Source organism: Zonotrichia leucophrys, chromosome 1A (genome assembly GCF_028769735.1).
Source record: "Zonotrichia leucophrys gambelii isolate GWCS_2022_RI chromosome 1A, RI_Zleu_2.0, whole genome shotgun sequence".
In the NCBI taxonomy this organism is placed as follows: Eukaryota; Metazoa; Chordata; class Aves; order Passeriformes; family Passerellidae; genus Zonotrichia; species Zonotrichia leucophrys.
In genome coordinates, this window is record NC_088170.1 from 28751212 (window position 1) to 28772843 (window position 21632).

A 21632-nucleotide genomic window follows, 5' to 3' on the forward strand; every position below is an offset into this window, starting at 1 on the left:
CAGTCAAGAAAGTGAATTCAGACATAAAAAAAAAACTTTTGTGTTTTTTCTCCAAGATATTTTAAGCACAGAGAAGAGAGCAAATATGAGTGGTCTGCTAGGATTCCTTCTTCCTATATGTTTTTTAAGTTTTTGTGAATTATTTTAGTGTATTTTTTGAAACAACACACATTTTTGTCTGGCTTGAAGTGCAAGCTATTGAGTTGTGAACATGACAGAATTCTGGCATCATTTAGTGCAATAAAAATTGAAAGGATAAGAACACCAGGTAACAAGCAAAAGTGACATTTTTTCAGTTCAGTGGTTGCTATTAAAAAAATTACAGCAGGATCATGGTAGATTATGGAAGTAATTTAGAAGTATAGAAGGAAATGTGTCATTGGAAATAATAATTTTGTCATTCATATAAGGAAATAAAAAATGTTAGTGAAGAATTTAAAAAGAAACTTCAACTCTCTCAGAGTTTTAGGTAAAATAATAACTGTATTATAACCATAATACAATTACACAGTTGCTGTGTCTAGAAGTTACTTCAGTATTAGCTAGATTGTTTTAAGTGGAAGGAGGAAAAAGAAAAGTTGTTACTAACTTGGCAGTAGTAGCCATCCAACTGATTCATTTCTCCTGATAAAAATATCTGAACTTTGTTGTTGGATGTATAAAAGCCTACACCTCAGTACTGTGTTTGCAGTGATCGACATGTTGGAAAAACCTTCTCCAAATCATCCTCCTTCGTAGATTATGTCAGACGGTCTCTGAAAAAGTTGGAACTGGATGATTCAAAGGTGAGTCACTAGTGACTGTATGAAATTGTTATATCCATATAATTTCTTAAGTCAGCACCACAATGCAGTGTTTGAGCCATTGAGTTGATTTATGTCATATATTGCTGTGTGAAATTTATATTTGAAGACTTAATACCTTTAAATTATTAAATGTTAAGGAAACAGATGAAGATTTTAAATCACTTTGTTAGAGAAAAAGAAGTAAATATAAAGTAGAGATTGAAAATAATTTTGAGATTTTATTTATGTCCCTGAGTATCTTGTCTTATTCTTAGTCGTACAACTGCTCAATTGGTCAACAGATGGCAACATAGCATTAGGCACAGAATATGACTGTGTGAAGATCACAACCATGTTGTGAGAACAAGTTGTGCAAAGGAGACACTAGAGAGTACTAGACAGATTGTTAACAAATTAAGTACAATCAAAGGAAAAGTGGGAGTGGCAAGCATGTAAAATATTTAAGGTAAATGTTGTTGCAGTCTCTGGTAATGTTTAAAACCTGTAGTCAAAATGTCAAATCACTTAAAATCTGCCGGGCACATCAAAGCATGAGCTAGGAGAAACAGGCAAAACCAAATAAGCGAGTAAATTCAAATGACATTGAGATCATCCTAACAGCATTAAGAAAAAGACTTATGCCTGAAGTGTGCTGTATTTTAAAAGGATTGTATTTAATTCTGTAGTTAGCTAATCATAACTAGAGAATGTAGTTACCTGTTTGCTTTTCTGTATGAATAGTACTAACAAGATGCGTTCACCCCAGCTAGAAATAAAATGATGTCTTTCTTCATGTGTGTACAGTCACCCAAAAGCAATAGTGGACTGTTTGTATAATAATCAGTTCACAAGATCATTGATTGAACTCTGCTACTGCAGATTTGTTCACTGTTTTCTTTAAAACCAGTAAGCATAGAAAATTTGTGTCAAGAGGTCTGATTTTGATATGTTGCCTTTTGCTAAGAAGGGTCTGGACAAATGCAGGTTGCCCTGAGACAAAGATGTCTGTCAACACTACTTCAAGCTGAACATTTATGTGGTTGCTAAAGACCTGATTCAAATAAATGCTTACTTTTGCTCATGTTTCTCCTCATTTTATGTGCAGCTGGCTGCATACTGAAGACTGGATTTTATGCTGATGTAAACAATATTATTTTTTATTTCCCAGCTATATTGAAATCTGCAGCAGCACAAAAGCAGTGCTATTTTGATACTACTGAGAGGAAAGTTGTTACTGCTCCCTTAACACTGGTTCTGACCCTGCAGTTTTCATGGCGGAGTCAGCACTGTATCTACACAATATTGGAGAATGTGTTAAATGCCTCTCTTCAGAAAAAAAAAATACTTACATAGGTAGAAATGTGATGAAGCCTAAACATTTGCTCTGAAAGACAACAAAATCAAAGAGAAATTTATGTGGAATTTGGGTTTTTAGCTCTATTTAGAAATGAACAAAGGAGCAGCTGTACTGCACAGACCAAATGTGTACTTTGTTTCTGGCAGTGGACAAAAACCAATGCATTGGGAAGAATATAAGGTGGGAGCAAGCATATATGAAGCACACTTCCAAAATAATCAAAAATGTCTTTGTCATTCACCAAAAAAAAAAAAAAGGAGGCAATCATTTTCTTAATGCATAAATGTATTTAGGTTATATTTAAAAAGCAAAAACTTAGTGACATTGTGTAATACAACCAGAGAACTATGAGAAAAAATTGTTTCCATATGGGTCTCTGTTTCACATGTGCAAAGATGTTTTCTAAAATACAGAAGTCAAGAAACTGTGAGTCTCCAGTCTTTTACTAGGCTTATCAGAATATTAAACAGAATTTCATCTCTGTATGATAATAAAAGTACTGGAAAGGAAAATAGAGAAGTAGAGGCACTGTTTTTAGGAGTCCCTGCCAGGGTTTGGTAGCTTGTCATGTATGGTAAAATCTTGCATGGTTTTTATCACTGAAGCTGAATCTGTACTGTGGGATGTAAACACTCTTCTAAACTTAATGGTTCATGATAAGCCTCACAGCTGCTTCCTTTATACACACCAATACCTCTGTTTCTGATCAAAAGGTAGCCCTGGGCAATCCAGTCATTTTCCAGTGTGGACAGTTGTGGAGGCAGGATAAAGAGTGCAAGTATATAGAGCACCTAACCTGCCTTGATACTCATTTTTGTAAGTGTGTGCCCTTTGCTAAATGTTACACTGGTAAAGACTCACCAGGCATAATTATCCAAATGCTAAGGTTTTTTTGGCTGTTGATTTTAAGTAAAGATAAGTTCTTGACTCCTGCCAGTAATTCATGTGAAGAAACCCCTCTGTGTCTTTCCTTTGTGAAATAGATATGAAGTTTTTGCTTATGTGAAGCAAGAATTAGACTCTTTATAAAAAGAGTCTCAGTCAGAAATGAGTTAGAGTGAGACAACATAGTATAACAGTTTCTCTACCAAAAAAAAAAAAAAAAAGGCATTTATCAATAACCTAGCACCATTCACTGTTAAGAATTACTGTTCAAGGGCTGAAGTTTCCTATTAAGTGAGCCAAAATAATTTCCTCAATCCATGGTGTTTCTTTTTTAGTGTGGGAGAGTCCGTCAATTAAACACGTAGATGCAAATGAAATCCTTTTTTCTGTCTTGGTAGATGCAAATGAAATCCTTTTTTCTTGTCCTTCTGAAGGACCATTCCCTTCACACATCACTTCAGTAGTAAAAATGAGGTTTAAACCATGACTACTGAATTTCTGACAAAACATTCTCATTCTGTGAGGGCAGGGAAAGGTCTTGTAGTGTGAGCATGATGCTTCACAGGTATGGTTATATTGCTTATAGTTTCAGAATTAATGGAATTGCTCTCTGAGCCATGGATCATAAAATGATGTTAATGATAATCTAGTTCCAACCCCCCTGCTGTGGGCAGGGACACCTTTCACTGGTTGCTGAAAGCCCCATCCAGCCTGGCTTTGCACATTGCCAGACATGGGGCATCCACAGCTTCTCTGCACAACCTGTGCCATGTTTGAGCACCCCCATAGTGAGGAATTTCTTCCTTATGTAATCTAAACTTATCCTCATTCATTTGAAAGGCATTTCTCCTTGTCCTGTCACTACATGCCTTTGTGAAAAGTCCCTCTCCACCTGTCTTGTAGGTCCCCTTTAGGTGCTTTTAGGTCTCCTTGGAGCCTTAATTTCTCCAGGCTGCACAGCCCCAGCCCTCTTAGCCTGCTGGCCACAACTCTTTTAGTGCAGCCATTCTGCAAATTCCTTACCCACCCAGTGGTCTCCAGTTTAGAGACGAGGATGTCACGTGGGATAATGGGAAATGTTTTGCACAAGTCCAGGAACTGAATGATGTCAGTTGCTCTTTCCTTATCTACAAATGCTGTAACCCCTTCATAGAAGGCCACCAGATTTGAAGGCACAATTTGCTATCAATGACCATGTTGGTGTCACCAATCACCTCTTTATTTTCTATGTGTCATAGCACAGTTTTCAGGAGGATCTGATGCATGATCTTAGGCATCAAGGTGAGACTGCCTGACCTGTAGCTACCCAGGCATTGAGTATTTTTCCTTTTTGAAAATGAGTTATGGATTATGTTCCCCTTTTTCCATGGGAACTTCACTAGGCTGACATGACTTCTCAAATATGCTGGATAGTGTCTTAGCAACTTCTGCCAGTTTCTTGATATATCTCATCAGGTCCTATGGACTTGTGCATCTTCAGGCTCCTAAGATGTTCTTGAGCCTCATCTTCTCCTACAGTGAGCAGTTCTTCATCAGTCCCTGCCTTTGTATTCTGAAGCTCAGGTGGGGTGGCTGAAACTCTTGCTGGTGAAGACTCAGTCAAAAAAAAAGTTGTTATCTCAGCATTCTCCATAAGCTGTGTAACCAGTCTCCTGTTCTGGAGAGTGTGCACATGTACCTATAAAAGCTTTACTTGTTGCTCTTGATGTCAGTCAAGTTTAATTCTATGAGAGCTTTGTCTTTCCTAACTCGATCCCTTGGTGCTTGGACAATATCTCTGTGTTCCTCCCCGGTACTTGCTCTTGCTTCCACTCTTGATAGCCTTCCCTTTTGCTGTTTAGTTTGGCTAGAAGATCATTGTTCCTCCCTGCTGCCCTCATGGTACTTTTGCCTTACTTCCTCTTTAAGCTTGGAGTATTAACCAGCTTTAATGGGTCTCTTTTCCCTCCGGGGGTTTATGCCATGGTACTCTGTCAAGCTGATCCCAGAAGTCTGGCCTCCTGAAGTCCAGGATATTTAGTTTACTGTGTGCCCTTCTTGCTGCCCCAAGGACCTTGAATTCTACCATTTCATGGTCACTGCAGTCAGGGCTTCCCCTTGAGCTTCACATTCCCCACCAGGCATTCCTTATTAGTGAGAATGGAGAGCATTGGCTCCCCATTCCTTCTGTGGGAAGGAAGTACCCATCAATGCATTCCAGGAACCTCCTGGTTGCTTATGCCCTGCTGTGTTGTCCCTCCAGCAGATACTGGTGTGAAGTTCCCCATGGGCTTGTGAAAGTGAGGCTGCTCCTTTGGGCTTGTAAAGGACCATATCTAGGGATGTCTGCACAGGGATGCAGTAATTGGATACGTACCAAAGCAGTATTTTGTTCTGATCGTTTCCTTTGTCATAGTTCACTCTGTTCCTACAGACTCTGTGTTGTACAGACAGAGCATTAAGGGTCACATAGATTTTGGAGACATTATTTCTATCCCAAGATTTCTTTTTCCTTTTGTTCACTGTTTTACCTAATTAATGTGAATGGAGAACTCTCTTTTGGGAGAATGGAGCATTCATTCCTGTCCTCTCTCCTAGTAGTAGCTGGCCCCTCTGATACTTGTTAGCCTTTTTGCTTTCAAGCAACAAGAGCAATTCCTTTCTCTTCAGATCGGAACATGTTTCAGCTGTTTGTAGCTGCTTTGCAAATGCATTTAAAATTAAGCCTCTTTATTAACAGATCTGATTGCTGCTTAAGGCAATAAGTGCTACAAATAGCATGCCAAGGCAAAAAGTCCTCATATACGTATTTATGTATTTCTAGAATTTTTAAGAAAGAAAACTCAAAACTCTTTAGGTTTCCTGGTGTCCTGTTCTTACTGGAGTAGATTAGCAAAAGATCTTTCAAGGGGACTAGCTTAAGGTGATTAAATGGAAAAAGTGCTTACAAAGCTAAGGCCTGGATATGTGTCTGACAGCCTTTGGAATCTATTGACTTGGTGCTTTTGGAAACTCCAGACTATTTAATTTTGAGTGTGAAAGCTGGTAGACAATACTGAAATAAGAATTTGTGCAAAAATACTTTTTTTCCCACTAATTGCTTAATATTTATCAGACAAGTTTGGGGTTTTTTTACATTTGATAAGTGGAGATGGATTACTCTTAGCTTACTATAGGCTGTCCTTGACTTGTAATTCTCCACAGTGACTCGTGGAATATCATGAAATGCAGTTTGCAAGTGAAGGGAGATAGCATGAAGCTTATTGTGTGGTTTAATTTTCTCTTGCTTTAAAAAGTGTTGGAAAGCCACTCAAGACTGGGAAACTGTCAGTAGTGGAATTGTGTAATACATTAAGACATGAGCTAACCTGAATATATGCAGCTGTAGTGGGAACTAACAAGAATTTTTGCAAGAAATGGGGAAGAGAGGGACTTTTAGCTTAAGATTTCTTACTATCTTAAAGTCTACCCCACAACCAGTATCAGTGTGGATATCTTGAAATGACAGTGAATATCTGAAACTGGTTGGTCTTTGCTAAGAATATTTGTAATTTGGTGTGTTTTATTGTGTTCAGCCATTGGGCAAACACGGAGCCAAAGCCAAAACAATGCTCTCCACTTTCTCCTGAATCCTGAAACAGCAATTAACTGAGACAGTCAAAGCAGTCAAAAAATGAAAGTACTACATGGATTTACACACTTAATGCATTTTACAATTGTTGAAGAGCTGACTTTCTTCACTGTTTTCTTGGACAGAAGGAATTCCATCTCACAGACTTCCTGTGTCCTTTGTTAGTTAGGGAAGTACTAAATGAGGGCTCAGGTAGCACTTGCATAGCACTCTATAAAGTGTAATGCTGTTTTTAAGCATAACTGTTTTTCACATAGACAAAATATTATCCCGGTTGTGGCACTGTAGCATTTTACTCTGACAAGGAGTCCTGAGAGATGTGACTTGTATCTCAATTAGGTATAATTATAAATAATATAGATTCCATTCATTTGAAGTGCATTTTAAACAAAGTTCTAAACAAACTTAAGTCTTTCAGTAATTTCATTATCTGTTTTACGTTGTTTTACAATATATAACATTACGTTATTTTTAACTACCTTAGTCATGGAAAAGTTATAAAATTTCCTGTTAGGTATGTTCTCCCAAATGTTTTGAACTGATCTAAGTCACTGCTCTGCTAGAAGGATTGCCTTACAGTTCTCTTGTTCTCTCATTAGTGTTCCTGATAGTGCTGGTGCAAGTAGAGAGAGGAAACATGGAATTGTGCAGTCAGTGCAGGAAGAAGCAGTCCCTCTGAGGTAGCAAAGAGGAATTTCATCTAACAGACTGCAGAATAGCATCCTTAGGCTGTTGCTTCTCTGGAGGACATGTGCAGCATTGAGCAGTAAAAGAGACTTTGATTCAGTGAAAATACTCTTAGTCTAGGAAAGGATACAGAGCTGAAAAAATCCTCTCTGAACAAACATGAAGTGTGGTATCAGTAATTGCCCCACACCTTGTGCCTGAACATCTTCTTTTCAGCCCGTGCTCTATCAGCATGCCTGTGGGGCTGCAGTCTAAGGTGGCTGTGCTCAGGTGTGTGGTATCTCACATGCTCTCAGAGCTCTGCTGCTTTCACAAGAGATCACCGCATTCACAAAGGATCAGTCAGCCCTATGCCTCATGCTTAGTGCCATCTGCACCACATGGTATTTAAGGTATATATATGGTATACCTATATGGTACTGTTACAAGTAGGTCACTGGAAACCTTGCCAGGTTGTCCTGCTTGTTCTGGCTGTTGAAGTGACCATATCAATCCACAAATAAATCAGTTCCAAAGAAAGCTTGCACCACCATCACAATGCAAAGAGACAAGGCCCTTTAGTTGACAACCTGATAAAGAGCAGGAGACATTGTAGCTGTATCGGGGAGGAAATACTGGCCAAAATGAAATGAAGGTCACTTCAGTATCAGCAACAAAAGCTAGATTTTGAATGCAGTCATTATTAAGATAAATGTATATATTTGAGTTTTGTCATATTTATGGTATCAACATCAAAATGTAAGAAAAAAGTTCAATGCATATATATGAAGAAATTTTTTTTGATACACAAATGAGTGACAACACAGAGAACAGTTGCTTGGACAACTTCAGTGGCTGAATGGGGCTTGCTTTGCATGTGGAAGTACAATTCCTCTTCAAAAATGCCAAGAGTAAACTACTCCCACTTCACCTTAGAAGGAGAGCTGAAGTTTGTGTTAGCTACCGAAGGCAGATGGAAAGCTGTTGCAGTTTCAGTCAATGGACACTTTCTCTCTTTTCCAGGTGAGCTATTGCACTGAATTGGTTTGCTCACCAAACTGTTATGTGAGGCACAGCTTGAATAGTACCTAGTCCATGTCCAATGCAGCAGGATGTGTTCAGTCAGAATGTGTGGTAGGCAGGGAAGGAATGGAAAAGCACATACTTGAGTACAGCAGTGTGCAAGAGACATTTTTGACCCACTTTTTATTTGCCAAACATTTCACAGCTTGTTTTCTTTTAATTTGAATGCTTCATCTTGAAAAATGGAGAACATAAAGGAAGCAAAAGCAGAAAGGTTCCAAGATCACATTTTTCCAAATATAGATCTTTGTATTTTAATTCCAAATAGTCTGTAATTTCAAAAATCCATTATACTAAAACCCTATTAATACTCAGTTGAAATGAAAAGCTTATAGGGCAGAGGTTAAATAAACTATTTTGTTTATTTCATGACCAGTATATTTTAGTTGGTTTGACTGTTTAGAGGGGAAGAGAAAAACAAAAAGAACTCTAAAATGTTTGCACAGCTTCACAGGAAATAAAATAGCAATAAGACCAAAAATATTCTTGTTAGTCCACATTAGTACTGCTGGATAAGCTACTCAGCCTTGCCTTTGCAACTGGGAGAATGTACTTTCTAAATTAAAAAAATAAGACTGAAATACTACAAAAGTTTTTTCTGATATCTTCTTTTAAAGCAGAGTTAGAATTATGCATCATTCCTGAAAATAGTATTTGTCCGATCTTTTAAAAGCTTCTTGTGATTGAGACTGACAACCTTGCCAGTCCTTAATTAACCTCTAAGAGAAAATGTTTCTTCATGTTTTTGGCTGACTGGTTTGTTTGGGGTTTTTTTCGCTGCAATCCAAGCCCATTAGTTCATGCCCTATCCACTACAGACACAGTGAACAAACTGTTCCCTACTTCTTGGTGATAGCCTTGTAAGAACTGTTATTATCCCCATTCTCAATTTTGTCTCATTTAGCCTCATCAGTTCCAGTTCTCTGAGTCTTTTTTCATAGGTCATGTTTTCTAGATCTCTGATCTATTTTCCCTCTCAGGGCTTTTTCAGACAGTTCATTTCTTTCTTTGAAATCTGATGCCCAAAAATGGATGCAGTGTTCCAGCTAGAGCTTTTCCACTGCCAGAGTTGAAGGATTACTTCCTGCACTTTGCAGGCTGCTCTCCCATACATGTCACAGAATGGTGATTGGGGTTTTTTTGGATTTTTTTTTTTTGCAGTATCACAACTGTGACTCGCACTCAGCTTATGATCTGCTCTATCTTCCAGACTGTCCTTTGGTGCTCCCCATCCTGAACAGCTGATTATTTCTGCCTGAGCCTGGTCCCTTCTGCTTTTCTGCACAGCATTTCAAACTTCTTCCCTTACCAATGCTCCAGTTTCCGAAAGTTATTTTAAGTTCTGGCAGTGCCTTCCTGTTGCACATTTGCAGACTTAGCTAATGTGGTTTCTGTTCTATTGTCTGAATTCTTAATGAAAATATTGCATTCCTTAATGGACCTCCAGTTCTAGTTGCTCAATGACACATTAAGAACCACACTCTGGTTATGGTCGTTCAAACAGTCTTGCTGACTTTTTGTACTTTATACTGAAGTTTGTTTCCCAAATTTGCTTATAAAATTATATGGGAAATGTTATCAAAAATCTTTTTGAAGTCAAAATATATGAGAACCAGTTGTTTTTGTCTGTCATTAATCCTTTTACTCTCCTTACAAGTGAAGTAGACTGACTTGTGATTTATTCTTGATGAATTTGTGTTGATTATTACTCATTTGCTCATCTTTCACTGGTTTAATTCTTTATTTGTTCCATTTTTTCAGTGCATTGGATCTAAAGTGTCTGCTCTATAATAAAAGACATATATATCTGCTATCTGTCTGACATATTCTCTTTGAGAACTTCTCAGTGACAATGAGTAATAGTTCGGAGGTCACTTCAGTCCCTTCTTGGCTGTCCCAGGATAAAGTTTATAATATTCACCTGATTTGAAAACTTATATATTTTTTAAATGTTTCCTGGTTTGTTTCCCTATTTTAGACAAAGATTTTACTTCTTTGCAACTGTATTAACCACATGCTCTCAGATGATTCTTCTAACAAAATGTGCAAAAATTTATTAGGCACTTCAGCTTTCCTCATCTTTTGTCACAGAATCATTTAGGCTGAAAATGACTTTTGAGAGCAGCATTTCCAGCTGTTAACTCAGCACTGTAAGTCCACCACTAAGCCATGTCCCTCAGTGCCACATCTCCATGTCTGTCAGAGCTGTTACTTTTCTGCTAAGTTTGGACTCCCTCGTTCCATAGCCATGACAGAACAGCCATCCTGCAAAACTCCCAGTACTGCAGAAGTGCATCATGCTCTTCCAGCTCTGCTCTTCCCAGCAGCCTCCATCAGCACTAATGCTGCAATCCTACCTCCCACTTCTTTGGCCAGCTCAAGTGTGTTGTTCAGTGTCCAGGACTGTGGCCAGCAGAGCAGACACATCATGACCTTCAAAAGCCAGGAGATGTGGTGGTCTGGCTGCCCTTTGGAGAACATGCTTTGTGAAGAGCACTCATGGTCACAGCTGCAGCAGCTGCTCTGCTGCACTGGCCAGCAAGGGCTGAAAAGGCTTGGTCAAGTTCCTGGACTGTCTGTGTATGAAATTCAGCCCCAAATTGTGGCATTTACAGTCATAGCAGCAGTGCTGGCCACTCTCCACTTCACTGTGTAATTCTCATTTAAGGATGACTGGAGTTTTCTGAATAATGGATATATCTCAGTATTTCATGTCAGTGGAAAATGCTGTGTGAGGAACAGTTACTCTAAATAAAAACTGAGAAACTGCTATTGGAAAATTATTATAAATATTGGCAAAGTGCTAATTTAAAAAATGAAACAGATTTCATTTTGTAGTGTGACAATATTTAATTCTGAAGTTCCCTTGAAAAAGTAACTACAATAACTCTGATATCTCTGTTTTTAATCCCTTGCAGCTCCCAGACAGCTGTATAATGGATTACTATGAAAAGTACAAGGACAGAATGAATGAGCTTGAAGCATTTAATATGGTAAAAGTTGTAGGATTAATACTACTACCTTGCATATATATGTTCTAGTCTAGAACAAAACCCTGTTAAGTTTTATGTGGAGGTGGACTGTCTCACACTGTGGTATGCAATCTCAAAAAACAAAGCAGTTCCCCCTTCCATACTTTGGAGCGTATCCTATTCCAGAACTATATTAGGTGTAAGTAAAGTAATAAAGTGAACACATGGTAGATTCTTTTTCAAGAGGGATTATTGCACTGGAAAATGGAATGTCAGTCTCCTTTTAAATCTAGACTGGTCTCCATGCAGTTATTTCATAAAAAACTCTTTTTATTGAAATTCATTATTTCCCTCTTTAAAATTGTTCTGCTACATTTAATATTATTTTCTTGTTGGACAATGTCTGAAAAACAACTAAATAACATAGTTCCCTGACTTTATGGCATTCCATGTATTTTTGATCTTTAATATAAACTGTTTTGAAGATGTCCATCCCATAGGGAGAACTAGCAAGGTGACATTTATACAACAGAATCCCTAAAAAATGATTGACCTTCCTGGAATTCTTGTGAGGAAATGTAGCCGTTTGGAAGTGTATTGCCTGTCTTTCCCAAAAGGATTATAGCATCTAATCTTTCTTTCAGTTGAAGGTTGTTCTGGCTCCTTGCATAGAAGTTTTGATACTTCTGGATCGTCTTTGCTACCTCAAGGAGCAGGTATTTTTGCATTCTCTTTTATGATACCTAAAGGCTGCATCACAGAAATGAGGCTATTTCAGTCAATTTATTACTGTGCAGACAAAAAGTCTCTGTTGCGGAATTATTATTCTCATCATATTTGCAAAAGTATAAGCATTCATTCCATTTAGTATAAACATAAGCCCAGCAGATGTTTTTATTTTCAACAAAGCAGCAACAGTAAAGTTTATGCTCTTTTAATTATATGGTAATTACTAGTCAATAGATAGTAAAAAATCAATTAATTAAAGATGCATCAAATCTCATTTTATACACCATAATGAGATATTTAATAATTTAAAATTTTTGGAAATGCTAAACAAATACTGTGCTGTTAATACTCGAACTTTCAAATAATGTGCTTTGGAACATATTCGAAAAAAATTTTGAATTAGATCCAAAATGTTTATGATTTTCTTTTACTGTTTCTTAATTAAGATCAATAATGAGAGAGAGTGCACTTTTTCTAACTGAATGGGTCAGCTGAGGTACATTTGACTAACATACAGCCTAGATATATTTTACAAATATAGATCTGGGATATAATAAGCAAATGCTACTACATTTACTCCACAATGACTTCCCTTATTACACTGTTTCTTCTAACACTGATTTGGAGCTTGGCCTGCTTAACTTGAAAGCGCTGGTAATACTTTTTCTGCACCAGTAAACATTTTTCACACAACTAATAATTTCCTAAGAGGAAATGGTAGCATCTTCCAGCTTCTGTTCTGGGCCATGGTCAAAGTGAAATTTTAAAATAAAGTTTAAACTCATTCATATGAATAGCTGTGGTTTTCCCCTATAAACCTTTCATTTTAACAACTCCATTTTATCATAAGTGAAAACTCACTTTATTCTCTGTCACGGTGCACTTGGAACAACTGAATTGTAGTAAATGTATGCCTTTGTTCTAACTGGTATTTTTACAGAGAGGCAATTTGAAATAGTTAAATAATGATGTATTTTCCCAAATGCCAACCGTTAAAAATGGCATAGAAATATGTATGATTTCCAAGGTGGGAGATCAAACTTGCTGCATATAGCACTAATTCACCTTTTCTAAATGTAATTTATGCATGGATTTAATCTTGTACTGAATGATTCACAAAATGTCTTTAGGAAGAAAAACAAAAGTTATAAAAGCCAAATGCAGCATGATGACCAGATCCAGCCAGCCTGATTCATTTGAAAAGTCAGTTAATTAGCTTCAGTAGTAGAATGTGCAACCTAAAATGAGTTTGATGTGATCCTTAATTTCTTTACTCTAATTCAACCAAGAAGCAGAGCTTTATTGATGAAGCAGGTGGGAAGCTATCACTTGATAGCACCAGAAAGAATTAAATTACTTTAAAAGTGATCCTGTTATGGGTGTCCTTTTTTCACCACAAACTTTCCCCCCATTTTCTTATTATATAAGTGGTTTTCCTGCTTTGCATTAGGATAATTCTATTTATTTTCAATTTTGTATTTCAAAATGTGGACTTATTACAATATTTTAGCTCATAAGTCAAACAAATTTTTCCGCACTTCAATCATGTGTCATTTTCAGGAAAACATTGCCTGGTCTGGACTTGTGAAGTTATTTGATCCTGTGAAGTCCCCGAGATGCTATGCAGTTATTGCCCTGAAGAACCAGCCTTGTTCTTAAGTAGAAGCAAATTGCAAAGAGATTGGAAATTCTGAACTGATAGTGCTGTTTATTCCCTTTTATTCTGTTATTTTTTATTGATTCCTCAAGTAAAATGTTTGCTTTTCAGATGCAAAAGAAAAAAGTGCAATGCTTCTTTGAATCTTCAGAAATAAATATCTCCTTTATAAATATGATTGCTTCCTTATGTCATTTATTAATGTCGAACATCTGACTTAGTTATAAATGTTATGTTATAAATGTGATTATTATTTTAAATAGCATTTCTATTTCTTCTTTTTAAGGCATTATGCTTATATATCCTTTCTCTTGATACTTCCAATCTCAAGATAACCTCAATTTTTACCTGTGGCTGGTATCAGCAGTCTCAGACTAGGCTCAATTTTTCTTTTCTGGATTCAGATGGTGCAGAGTATAAACAGAAAAAAACCCTGCACCGTAAACCAGAGGCTTGTGGTAACTGGGAGTGGGGCTGTGTCCAGCCTCATCCCCAGTGGGCTGCAGCTGTGGAAAGCAGGTGAGCAGCACTGACAGCAACAAGCCCTGGAGTGCCCAGGGGCACTGAGCAACCACCACAAGGAACAGAGGGCACACAGGTGCAGTGCATCAGCATCAGGGGATAAAAGATTGGGTTAAAGGACAAGAAGAGCAGATGCTTGCAGCCTTCTGAAATGATATCAGTCTGTATGGGCATGTGCCTGATGCCTTCTGATGGGGTATGGTGTTCCTCTGTGGGGGTGAATGCTTAAAGCCTCTGAAATTGTATGAGGGTACTCTGTGTGTTGCGGCCATCTCAGCTGTGCCATATGCTGTGGCAGAGGCTCACAGGTTAATAGGATCTCTGTACTGCATCTTCTTCTGGTCATCAGGAGCAGCTTATTTATAGAAGAGCCTAAGTAGTGGCCACCTGCAGAGGACAGTTTTATATCAACCCCTTCTTCATTCAGGCATTTTCCTGGCGTGCACTTGCTTGCCTGTCACTCTGAAAGTAAAATATGTGTGCTCTAATCCTGTGGGAGATTTCCCAGTGCTTAAGAATCAGCTGCCCTGCTGGGGTTCAGTCTGTAATCTTGGGGTTGTGTTGGAAAGCTATTATCTGGCCCAAATCTGTTGGGCATAAATACTTTGGTACCCAAATGAATTAAAACTTCCCAGGCAGTTTCTTTTCAGCTGTGCTGTGTTCATGAGTGGGAAATTTATTTGTTGATGCATTTATCTCAATGGGTTGCCTAATTAAACTTGCAGATTTTCCATCAATTAAAAAAGAAAAAAGTTTGTTTTCTAAGTCCTAGTGCTTTTACTAGAATTTTCTAGCATATGTAAAATATAATTAACTACTAGTGCATAGAAAAAAAGGACAACAAATAAGTAATAAAATACAGCATTAAAGAAAAAGGGGGGAAAGAAGAAAGGAGGATACACATGGAAGATAAGAATAACAAAAATATTTTTGTATTAATTGTATAATGACAGTAATGAGACTGAGATGTGGAATGGCTTTTACTCTGATGCACTTTGTGAAATATTATGAGAGCCTGTGGACATGACCACTCAAGAAAAGAGAAGTTAGGTAATTTTCTAACAAGTCTCATCTTTCTTGATATATTCATTCACTTGGAAGAAATATTTTGTGTCTATATCTGTCTAAAATCACTGCTATCTGTTTTAGAACTCCAGTCCTTAAGTCCATGGTTCCAGTATGAGATTCTGATATTTGTTTGGTCTGAGTATATTCAATCCCTAGAGCTGCTGAACATCTTCAGTGCCCAAGGAAATTAATTGAAGCTGCTGGTTTGGAGCAGTAGAGCTAAGAGGAAAACGAGGGCTTCCATATATGCTCCCTTTTGTTATACAGAGAGTACTGAGAAAACTAACAAGCTGCTGAATTTTTTTCCCAGGAGAGGAATCAAAAGAAAGAAAATCGTTTCTTAACCTCTAAGCATCTGGAAGGAAGAAACCAATAATATGATACAAAAAGGCACTGTAAAGTACACGATGTTAAAAAGAAAAAAGGTGAACAAAAATTCTAGAAAAATAAATTTTGTTATATTATGTTCTGCTAAGACAGGATGACTAATTGTTACTGAAGCATTACAGTGTTGTCATCCCTATCTTACGTGCTGTTGAAAAAGTATACTTGGGGAAGAAATTGCCTTTTTTCTGTTATGAGTCTCTTCTTTTTTGGACCAAATTCTAAAAACTGGGCATATATGATGTTTAAACAAAGCAAGCATGGTTTTCCCCTGAAAACAAGGGCTTGAAAGTACCTTTTTATGGCCCAAAAATATTCATTTGAGCAAGCCCTGTCTGGTTTAATCTGAAAACAGTTGAAGTTGCAAAGAGTACACAGACTAGTGTTAATTTTATGTGATATGTGTGTGATGCTAGGTAAATTCAAAGATGATTTTTTATTACTCTCTTAAGAGAACATTTGCAACAGTTTAGAAAAACAAGCACATCCCTAGGATTAGCACTAGTGCTTGTCTACTGTTTTAAAAGGGTCTGAATAAATTTGCATTCCCTCCCCCAGCAGCTTCTCAGGCTCTTTCAGTACTTTTCATGCACTTTGTAGTCTATGCAGGCAAAACCAGGCAATGTGCTTCTTAGAATAATAACTATCAAGAGGATTATATGATGAGTTTGGATTCAAGCAAAGTCAGTTGCTGTCTGCTCTCAAAGCTGTTTCAAAGCTCTGGGTGCCTGAATACCTATGAGTTATTGTTTACACAGTGGAAAAATCCCTGACAGTAATCAAGATGAATAAAACCACTTTTCTTCATGGTTATTGCCAGAAGTTCTCCCATAAAGAAAACTGTATCCTAAATATGATGAAGTCTTTTGATAGGAAAGAATCTCCATTTTCTTTCAGTGTGACAGACCATTTTTTTGCTGTGCTCCCTAAGGAACAGAGGAGATACCTGCTTTCCATCAGGTGTTTGCCTGATTCTGTTTGTGGCACAGCAATACATTCCCTAACAGATTTAGTGTTTTATTCATCTTTCTTAGGGTTGAAACTTGTTCTTAGATGGAGGAATAAGAGTATATGCAGGGGGTGTGTGCAACATTAATATTCTACAGGTCAGTGCAGCCCTAAAATCTCCAAGCCTATTTTTGTGACAACTGTAATTGGGCAGGTGGAATGGGGTTCCTCAGGGGCTGGTGCTGTTTAACATCCTTGGGATGGAGTGCATCTCAGCAAGTTTGCAGGTGACACCAAGCTGTGTGGTGTGGTCAGTGTGCTGGAGGGAAGGGATGCCATCCAGAGGGACCTGGACAGGCGTGAGAGATGGGTCTGCAAGAAGCTCATGAAGTTCAGCAAGGCTGAGTGGAAGGTCCTGGACCTGGTTTGGGGCAATCCTGAGCACAAACACAGGCTGGGCAGAGAATGGATTGAGATGAGCCCTGAGGAGAAGGACAAGGGGGAATGGTCTCAAACTAAAGGAGGATAGGTTTAGATTAGATGTCAGGAAAAAATGATGGGGCACTGGAACAGGGTGCCAGAGAGATTATGGACTCCTCATCCCAGGGAGTGTTCAAGCTCAAGTTGGATAGGACTCTAAGACCTGGTCTAGTAGAGGATGTCTCTGCCTGTGTCAGGGGGTTGGAACTACATCTTCATGGTCCCTTCCAACTCACCCCATTCTGTGATTCTAGGTCTGATTTCTCACTTGTAACATCACGCCACAAAAAAATGTTGTGCTGTTTTAGTTCCTGGGATTTTAGTTTCAAGGGTTTTTTTCTGATTAAATATTTGGTATATTTTATGGTAAGTTGTCTTCTTCATTGACATTATTCATTACTGTTAAAGTGCTTAATATCTGTTCAGAGTTAACATGCTTTTGCTATGTCTTGATGGGCTTAAAATCTTGGAACTCTATGTCCTGTGATGGCATGAAATATGCACAGGGGAAGCATGCTAAATATATTTAGCTTTGTGGCAGCAATATGTCTTTTAAATGACTGGGGTACTTATTGGCTTATGTTTACTTCTTTCCTAAAAACTATCCTGAGTGTGTCTTTATATTGCCAAATATCACTGGTACTAAGGGCAAGTGGTAAAACAGGATTGGCACCAAGGAAGTCCTCCCTGCCTATGTGTGAACTAGCCAACTTGGTGAGGTGCTTGAGACTTTCCCAGGGAAGTAACTGAATACCCAGCATTGTTAGCATCTTTAAATCTCTTTATCCCATGCATTCTCACTGATATCTCTTCTCCTTCTTCCTGATGTGTAGCCTAGTGCACTGAAAAGAGGAGAATTCGTGCTAGGCTGTGTGCCATGAAGAATTTTCAGTATCTGTAAGCAAATCAGAACTGAGGTACAGTTGTCCAGACACTTAAACCAGCCACCTAACCTTTAGAACTGTACTTTAGCTCCCTAAGTTTCTGAAATCCATTGAAAATTTGAATTCCAAAATCCTGCCAGATGGGGGCATGGCCTAATTCTCTGGGAATCCAGCTGCAGTTCTCTCCCTATCTGAAATAACCAACTCAGATTGGTGGGTCTATATCCTGTATCTCCAGACAACTGCTGAATAAGATGGTTTCTTTGAATTTGCTTATCCGTGCTTGTTATCTCTGTCAATATTGTATTTCAGTGCACTTTGAGATAGAGCAAAATCCTTCTGAGATTTAGGATGCCTCAGAGAAGCTATACCACAGTTATGCTTCTTGTTGCTTTCTGCCTTAAATTAATTCCTGATGATCAGAAAGATTAGTAAGCACCAGACATCCTGAGAGGCATAGGCTATTAAAAATTACTGTGCACAATATCTTCTCTTCACAAGTCTTCCTCAATTCAAGAGCTCCAAAGCATTTTCTTCACAGGAATTCCAGAGCACATTATCATGAAACTCAGACATCTAAGGAAACCCACTAACATAATGAAGATTGACCTCAAACTGCTAAAACATGCTGCTGTTCACCACTCTTCCCAGTACAAACCTACATTCTCTTCAAGGCTGTTTGCAATAAATGTCTGTATCAAACTGGAAACAAATAGACACTTGTCTCCCATTCACAGTGATGCTGTTAATGATATCACAAGAGAATGACATTCTAGTCTCTGCTTTATGCTAAAAGGCCACAGAACCCTTAGAATAGGTATGCCAAACATTCAAAGATTTCTTCTGATACCATTATTGAAATCCTTTGAGCAGATGTTTTCAGTCAGTTGGGTCTGTTACTTCAGTCACTGCAGACTGTCATCAACAGGTCTGCAGTGTCCTGTGGTTTCTCTTCCACAGGTGGACCTTAGACCAGGAATACACTTGTCCAAACAGTGAAGTATTTCAACTAATTACTAGGAGTGGTAGCTATTCCTAGGTTTATTTATGGATTTTAGAGTAAATTTAAGTGGTTTTATCCAAGTGGAATCCTGCTATATACCATAATTTTCTCAGAAATGTGCATTTGAAGTACTCCAGAAAATAGTTTCTAGTTACCAATTAAATGTAAAAGAAATTGAAATTGTACTGTGTGTGTTCTTGGGTAGGAAAGCACAGTGTATGACAGGTTAAATCATGAGGTGCACTGTTGGCCAGAATTGGATAATTCACAAATACAAAATGCATAGACAGGATTACATGGATTTGCAGTTACCATAAAGTGTATTTCTGGTCTTTATAAACCATAGGAAGAAATGTAATTATGTCATTTAACTGGAATACAGGAAAACTGGAACTTTCAGTAAGTAAACAGGAGAGTCATATTTTAAATTGCCTTACAATTTAGGAACTTGCTGCAAAAGTGACAATTTTCTGAGGGGCAACCATCTGATATGCTGTTTGTCCCAGGAAATCAAGTTGTTTTCTACACAGCACTTATTTTATACCTGTTCTATAATTCAAGTCTGTGCTTGTTTTGGGTTTTTTTTTTTTTTTGGTTTTTTTTTTTTTTTGTGTAGTAGTTGATTATTAAATTATCTCTTTTTAGTGTTTTGCAATTATATTCACAGTCGTTATAAGGACTTTTTATTTGTTCTTGTAGCAAACACATGCTAACAAGATGCAATTATTTAATATCTTCAAGATTAACAAAGACTGTCCAAATGCAAAATATCACTTCTGAATTTAGCTGCACTTTATCTGTGGATTAACAAATTCTGCATGTGAAACCTGTGAAACTCTTATGCTTTCATTAGAGAATTCTCAGATTTATATACATCTATTTCTTTTTGCATCTTGACCAGTATGAGCTTACTGATGTAGATAAAGATGTTGTCAGGGTAGCTGGTATTGGGTTTCACATGGAATTTATCAGGAAAATCAAGATGCACTAAATCTACTGAGCCAACAAATCAGATTGTTAGACTGAAGCTGAGATGGCCTTAACACACTGTCAGCTCTTTCACGAGTCAGTGATGAAAAGAGTAAAGCTGTCTGCTTGCTGAATAACTGGGCAGTGTCTGGCACTGGAGGAGAAAATGCCAAAGCAGAAAGGAGCAGTGATCACCTCTCTCGATTATGGAGACCTTCAGAAACAATAATTAAAATGTACAGTTGTAAATCCATGCTGTTTATTACACCTCCTATTATTAGAGTAATGAATAAAGACTGACAGCAGAAGCAACCATGCTGTTTCTCAACTATAAATCCTAAATGCACTTGTTAGTATTAGAAAGGCTAAAGTCATCAAGAGGGCACACACATGTTAAAAACAGCAAAAAGAGCTGTACATTGCTTGACTAAATGTGCCATTTGCTAAGCTTTTTATACTCTGAGGCATAGGCATCAATTCAAAGAACACAATTCGCAAAATGCTCAATGAGCAGCATATAAAACAAGTTATATCAATTTTAAGTTCTCTGGTGTTTATTGACAGGCTATTATTAGCTAATACAGAAATGCTTTCATTTCACAGAAATTTTAGTTTTAATTTGAGAATATAAATAATGGTAGAGAGTCACATAGTAAAAATGCATATCATTAGGATTAAGGTCTAGACAAATTCTTGATTTAAGTTAAAGATGTCTGTCCAACAATGTAGTGAAGATCTGCATTGTCTTTTGAATCACTGGCTAATTTCTGTTGATTACCATGGGAGCAGGCTTGGATACAAAAGCATGTGCTGAAGACAAACAGTGTGGATGATCAAATACCTTTTGTACAAGGACAGTTCCAAATTTACATTTCTGAAGGTGAAGAGATCGTGTACACTTCCTTTATCCAGACATATTGAAGTTGAACAGTATAGAAATTATTGTGAATGCTGGTTCATCATTGAAATCTTCCTGACATATACTGAGAGAAGGCTTAAATGGCTTTTTGTTCTTTTTTTTTTTTTTCAGATTATATGTTTGAATACATCAAAACTGTCAGGATTTTCTCTTCTCTCACTAGTCCTTAACAATGAGGGCACTGGATACAGTAACAGAGTTAAATGGCACTTTTTGTTCCTAAGAACAACTGAAGTGTCACAGCCTGTACTTTGACTGAATCCAATGGTATAATTTTCATGAACACCATTTAACTGATTCTATGAACAAGAAAAGTAAGATTTAGCCTTAATTCTTAAAAAAAAGCAACATTTGTCACAGTACTTTAACAGAATATTTTCATAGTAAGATTTTACTTTGTATTCACTTTTCATTTTCCCCTGTATTTCCCTTCAGTCCTTCTTCTATGCAGAAATTTTATAAAATATTGCAAAACAAGAAATCAAATTTATCTGAGTGATATGTTTCACTAGTTAGCCACCTCTACCAGCTCTTCATAGGCAGCACATCCCTCATTCATGAACCATGTGTTAAAGATAGGAATGTTAATTAATAACTCTTTCTGCACAGCCCAAGAATTCAATAAAACCTATAAATGTTGACTGTCAGACAAAAATTTTGATTGATTTTTATAATTCCTTTTAGGATGTGTTTTAAGCATAGATTTCTATA

General features: G+C 37.5%; 1 protein-coding gene across 3 annotated transcripts in view; it reads left to right on the plus strand.

Moving 5' to 3' along the window:
• The window catches only part of METTL25 (methyltransferase like 25), a 45871-nt gene extending 31967 nt beyond the window's left edge, over positions 1-13904 (plus strand). For 2 of the 3 annotated variants that reach the window (XM_064702011.1, XM_064702013.1), the window contains exons 9-12: positions 692-785; positions 11305-11379; positions 12003-12074; positions 13648-13904. In XM_064702011.1, coding sequence (XP_064558081.1) covers positions 692-785; positions 11305-11379; positions 12003-12074; positions 13648-13746 — 340 coding nt within the window. In that variant the 3' untranslated portion in view covers positions 13747-13904. Of the gene's footprint in view, positions 1-691; positions 786-10477; positions 11049-11304; positions 11380-12002; positions 12075-13647 lie in introns of those variants that run through there. The other variant, XM_064702012.1, reaches the window with a different exon arrangement.
• Positions 13905-21632: the final 7728 nt, after the last annotated feature.